At 47.9% G+C, this 6,204-nt stretch overlaps 2 protein-coding genes across 2 annotated transcripts; one reads left to right on the plus strand and one right to left on the minus strand.

The window, feature by feature from the left end:
• Positions 1–61: 61 nt before the first annotated feature.
• On the minus strand, positions 62–1,124 carry ELYS (the record flags this gene model as incomplete). Its single annotated transcript, XM_031153273.1, has 3 exons — positions 62–598; positions 645–883; positions 941–1,124. The coding sequence occupies 3 exons, from the start codon at positions 1,122–1,124 to the stop codon at positions 62–64; spliced, it is 960 nt and encodes a 319-aa protein (XP_031001887.1).
• Positions 1,125–1,460: 336 nt separating this feature from the next.
• cut3 (Structural maintenance of chromosomes protein) lies at positions 1,461–5,817 on the plus strand (the record flags this gene model as incomplete). The annotated part of the gene is made up of 3 exons (XM_031153274.1): positions 1,461–2,351; positions 2,379–5,579; positions 5,635–5,817. The coding sequence occupies 3 exons, from the start codon at positions 1,461–1,463 to the stop codon at positions 5,815–5,817; spliced, it is 4,275 nt and encodes a 1,424-aa protein (XP_031001888.1).
• Positions 5,818–6,204: the final 387 nt, after the last annotated feature.

A 6,204-nucleotide genomic window follows, 5' to 3' on the forward strand; every position in this document is an offset into this window, starting at 1 on the left:
CCAAATCCCCGCGTTAGTTACACCCTAGTTCCCTACAGTCAAACACGCCCCTTTATATCAATCACCGTGGTCCTAAGCCATCCCGAATAGATTCCGATAGAGTGCGCCAGTCCAGACCGCCGATAGCACGGCCATTCGCGCCCTTCATGGCCAATGATTCAGTGAACTTGCCAGTCCCGATTTTCCTCATCATCAGCGTATCCTTGCCCTTGCTAAGTCCTCGACCATCGCCTTGAAGCAGATACTCCTCGAACCATGCTTCCTCCTCGTCGGAAAATGGCAAGTTGACGAGCTCAACACTTCGATCAGCAATCGTTGCTTTCGGCGAGTTGTGGATGACGAGAGAGATGAGAAACTCGAATAGGTGTCTTCGAGTATTTTCTGGTTGGCTCCTGGAGTAATAGAATGCTTCGGTAACACTGCTTGTCGCAATTGCTCTAAAGAGACACTGAATCGCTCTTGATTCATTCAAGACTGGTTGGACCGTGTGGTAATAAGCCAGCGCTAGATGCAGTTCGTTTTTCCGTACTAATAATTCTACAATATCGTCCTGGAAAGTAGGTATCAGTGATGCATGGGTCAAATATTCCAAAGCTTTCTAATACTTGTTAGCGAATCGCCGTTATTGGTGACATGAGACGAACCTTGAACTCCTGTCCGTCCAGATGCCATAACCCTTTCATGTATATTGAGTATTTCGCAGGTAGGAAAGATCTCCTTTCAAACTCGGAAGAGTAAACTCTCCTCCCCGTGGGAAGATCGATGTTGAGAAGTACATAGTATAGTACGGAAATTTTATGATGCTCCAAACCCGAACTCTCGACGATAGCTTTATGGAGGTGTCTGAGATCGCTGTTTGACTTGGGAGGATAGTATTTCGAGGCTATTAAGAGAAGGTTAGTATGCGCTCAAAGACATGGGGCCACAAGGCTTTACTCACGTCTCTTTATTCCTAACAATTTCATCACACTTTCGATAAATTGCACCTCAAGATCCTTCTTGTTCTGCACGATCTCTTCGACCACATCTTCGTCATATGAACATTCGGGGTCGAAATAGAAGACCTCGTCGAAATTCTGGTAATTAAATATTGTTATCGCATCTGGAAGCCGATCGAGCTCCATCTTGTTTCTTTCGAGGCGCAATGAAAGATGCTCAACACCCGGATGGATGTTTGGGTTGAAGTTATTCGCGATCGCTTATCTTATCTTAGCGCCATATCATTGTTTATCCTGTGAGCGCCGAAAGTCAACATTACAACCAACCACATTACATTCGACATTCGATTCCACGACTTTCTACCCTTATTCGACGCGTTTATCCGATATTTACGGCTTCTTGGAATCTCAGGTTTTGGAATTTGCTCGGCTGAAACTACCAATCGGCTAAGTTGCGCGAATCAACGCGTTATCCTCGAAAAAACCAGGCTGTCGGCACCACAACTTGCACCAGATATCCAGATGTCTGAATCGCCTGTTAGGCCGACCAGGCGGGCAGCAGCAGCCAGACGGAAAATAGTCGTGGAGGACTCCGACGACGATGATGAAATTATGCAGGCCAAGGTGGAAGAGGATAGTGAGCCGGACTTTGCACCAGCTCCCAAACGAAGTCCACGAAAAGCGCCTGCTTCGAGACGAAAGACTACGAATGTCGTTGCGAGCACGCCTCGTACTGGGGGGCGCGCAAAAAAGAGCCTTGCGAAGGAAAATATCGAACCTTCTGAGATCTTTGACCCAGAGGAAACAGTGAAAGCTGAGCCAGAGTCTCCCTCCAAGAAAGCATCGCCACGGAAGCGAAAGAGTGCGCCTGTTCGAGGGGGTCGTTCTTCTAGAACACCAGAGCTTCCTCCACCATTGCCTACCCCGCAGCCATCACAGTCACCTGAACCATCCGAATTACAAGTCACTCCACTTGCCGACATCACAGAGACTCTCAATGATCGGCCACGAACAGCTGAAAGCCAAGATACAATGGTGATGCCTATCCGGCCGTTAGATACTGTTTTGGAGAAGCCGATGGATATTGTGCTCAAGTCACGCTCTATGGCTATTCCTGTAGCAGAGGATACTGGTCCTAAGCCTCGAACAGTGATTACATACTTGATCCTCACCAATTTTAAAAGTTACGCTGGGCGCCAGGAAGTTGGGCCTTTCCATTCATCCTTTTCTTCCGTTGTTGGCCCCAATGGATCCGGGAAATCAAACGTCATCGACTCTCTCCTTTTCGTGTTTGGATTCAGAGCAAGCAAGATGAGACAGGGCAAGATATCTGCTCTGATTCACAATTCTGCAGCATTTCCAGACCTCGACTTTTGTGAGGTAGCAGTTCACTTCCAGGAAGTCATGGACCAGGTACGTTGTATGAGTAAACTATGCTAGAACACTGCACTGACTCGAAAGCAGCCAAATGGAACACCCACGATTATGCCCAATTCTGATCTTGTGATTTCACGTCGTGCATTCAAGAACAACTCTAGTAAATACTATATGAATGGCAAGGAGTCAAATTTCACTCTAGTCACTACTCTGCTTAAAGACAGAGGAGTCGATTTGGACCATAAAAGATTTCTGATTCTCCAGGGAGAAGTAGAATCAATTGCTCAGATGAAGCCTAAAGCTGCAAATGAGCATGATGACGGACTTCTCGAATATCTCGAGGATATCATTGGTACCTCCAAGTATAAAACCCCCATCGAGGAATCAGCAACCGAAGTTGAAACCCTCAACGAAGTCTGCGCCGAGAAAAGTGGACGCGTCCAGCACGTCGAGAAAGAAAAGAACGGCTTGGAAGACAAGAAAAACAAGGCTCTTGCTTACATCAAAGATGAGAATGAGTTGTCAATAAAGCAATGTGGTCTGTACCAAGTCTATATCAACGAGTGCGGAGACAATCTTGCAGTCACGGAAGAAGCTATTGGCCAGATGCAAGCACAACTCGACGCTGAGCTGGAAAAGCACCAAGGCAACGAAGACGGGATTAAGCAGCTCGAGAAGCAGTACAAGAAAGGGCAAAAGGAATACGAAGCCCTCGACAAGGACACACAAGCTATTGTCAAGGAGATGGCCAAATTCGACCAGGAGCATGTGAAATTTGAAGAGAAGAGAAAGTTTCTGACAGGCAAGCAAAAGAAGTCGGAGAAAGCCATCAGTACAGCAGAGAATGCTACGGCTGAAGCGGAATCGACTATTGAAACTTGCAGTACCGAAATCGAGCAATCTGCCCAAGAAATAACCGCCATGGAGAAGCGAATGAAAGTCGAGGAGAAGGAACTGACGACCATTCGAGATAGTCTTAAGGGCAAAACGCAAGAATTTTCAGATCAGATCGCCGCAAAGCAAAAGTCTCTGGAACCATGGAACGAGAAAATCAACCAGAAGCAATCGGCCATAGCTGTTGCTGAGAGTGAGCTTGCTATCTTGCACGAGAAAGCTAACGCTGGTTCCGTTGCCCTTGAAGAGACCGAAGCAAAAATTGCCAGCATTGAAGAATCCCGTGAAGCTAAGCTCGCGGAACTCGAAGAGTGCAAGTCAGAGCGGAAGAAGCTGGAGAAGGAGGCCATCAAAGTTCAAACTGAGCTAACCCAGGTGTCACAAAAAGAGCCAGAGATTCGATCTCGACTGTCTGGCGCACGTCAAAAGGCTGATGAGGCTCGTGCCAGTCTCTCGAATACACAGACTCAGGGAAATGTACTAACGGGTTTGATGCGATTGAAGGAATCTGGTCGAATTGAAGGTTTCCACGGCCGACTAGGAAATTTGGGTACCATTGATCAGAGATATGATGTTGCTATTTCTACTGCTTGTGGAGCGCTTGACAACTTTGTCACCGACAACGTGGAAGGAGGCCAGCAATGCATCGAGTATCTCCGGAAAACGAACCTTGGCAGGGGTAATTTCATGTGTCTGGACAAGCTTGGAAATAGAGACCTGTCGGAAATCGAGACTCCCGAAAATGTTCCTCGTCTCTTTGACCTAATCAAGGCCAAGAACGAGAAGTTCCGACCGGCCTTCTTCCACTCGCTACAAAACACTCTTGTTGCAAAGGATTTAGCACAGGCAAACCGCATCGCCTATGGTGCCAAACGGTGGCGAGTAGTCACTCTCGACGGACAATTGATTGACAAGTCTGGTACTATGTCTGGAGGTGGCAACAGTGTCAAGAAAGGCTTGATGTCATCCAAACTTGTTGCAGATACATCGAAAGAGCAGGTGGCAAAACTCGAGATCGACCGAGATGGATTGGAGCACGAGTTCCAGAAATTTCAAGATCGCCAACGTGATCTTGAGACGAAGCTTCGCGATCTCAACGATGAGATCCCTCGCCTCGATACAAAGATGCAAAAGCTCGGGCTCGAGCTTGAAAGTTCTGCAAGGAACTTGGCAGATGCTCAACGACGAATCAAGGACTTAAGCAAGGAGCACCAGCCTTCGAAGACAGATGACGGTCGCGTGGTATCTCTGCAAAAGGAAGTTGCCAAGCTCAATAAAGAGATTGACAAGTTGCACGGCGAGACTGCCAGTGTTGAGCAGGAAATAAAAGCTTTGCAGGACAAGATCATGGAAGTGGGTGGTGAGAAACTTCGCGCACAAAGATCAAAGGTAGATGCTTTAAAGACAGAAATCGATAGTCTGAATGAGGCCGTCTCAACAGCCGAAGTCACTCGAGCAAAGGCCGAAAAGCAGAAGACCAAGCAAGAGAAGGATTATGCAAAGGCCACCAAAGATCTCGAGGCTGCGGTCAGAGATTTGGAGGCTTTGGAAGAAGACATCCAGAACCAGAGCTCAAATGCTGAAGGGGTTCAGGCTCGGGTTGACGAAGCTGAGGAAGCTCTTCGGGGGAAAAAGAAGGACCTTTCTGCTTTGAAGAGCGAACTCGACGAAAAGACTGCCGCTCTCAACGAGACCCGTGCCGTCGAAATTGAGATGCGTAACAAGCTTGAGGAAAACCAAAAGGTGCTTGGGGAGAACCAGAAGCGTTTGAGGTATTGGAATGAGAAACTTGGCAAGCTCTCTCTTCAAAACGTCAGTGACCTTGGTGAAGAGATTGCTCCTGAAGAGCTTCCATCTTACACCAAGGATGAAATTGCCGATATGAATAAGGATCAGTTGAAAGCCGAGATCGCCGCTTTGGAAGAGAAGACCCAAAATGTGAACGTCGAGCTCAGTGTGCTAGCAGAATACCGGCGACGAGTTGAGGAATACGCAGCGAGAAACGCGGATCTTCAGAGTGCGGTGGGTCAACGCGATACAGCAAAGAAGCGATGCGACGAGCTCCGACGTCTTCGTCTTGAAGGCTTTATGGAGGGATTCAGCACCATTTCTCTCCGTCTAAAGGAAATGTATCAGATGATTACCATGGGTGGTAATGCCGAACTCGAACTGGTCGATTCTCTCGACCCCTTTTCTGAGGGTATTCTCTTTAGCGTCATGCCGCCCAAGAAGTCCTGGAAGAACATCTCCAACCTATCCGGTGGTGAGAAGACCCTGAGTAGTCTAGCGCTGGTATTCGCTCTACATCATTACAAGCCCACGCCGCTATATGTCATGGACGAAATAGACGCTGCGTTGGATTTCAGAAACGTAAGACCCTCACTCGCCCCTTACCTAAAGTCCCACTTGCTAACGTAACACACAGGTCTCTATCGTAGCGAGTTATATCAAGGAACGGACGAAGAACGCTCAGTTTATCGTCATCTCTCTACGGAATAACATGTTTGAGCTCGCGTCTAGGTTGGTGGGGGTTTACAAGGTCAATCACATGACGAAGAGTGTCACGATTGAGAATAAGGATTACATTCGCCAAGTCGCAGCCGCATGAGCGATGCTGGGGAAAGGAACGGTGGAGGCGTTGCTTGTTTGTTTGCTTTGGGGGTATTGGGAGGGTGCATGTATGGCATATGATGAAGATTAATGAATTTCAATTTCCCACCTAGCTATTGAACGCTTGTCGTCGAATCCGAGCATGTCGCAAGTTGCAAGTTGCTTTTGACCCCGCTATCCTCTCCAGTCACACACTCTCTCTCTAGGAATGCAGACACACTGGCAGTACTACACAGTACCACATTGAGATTGGAGCGCAGCGCCGCACGGCTCGGCTCGGGACGGGACGACTAGCAACGTATTACTTTGTTTCCCTTTCCCTCCCATACATACATATCACATCACATCACCCCTTCACATCGCCTCTTCCCCTCTTCCCCTCTTC

Source organism: Lachnellula hyalina (genome assembly GCF_007821495.1).
Source record: "Lachnellula hyalina strain CBS 185.66 chromosome Unknown contig00204, whole genome shotgun sequence".
NCBI classification, from domain to species: domain Eukaryota; kingdom Fungi; phylum Ascomycota; class Leotiomycetes; order Helotiales; family Lachnaceae; genus Lachnellula; species Lachnellula hyalina.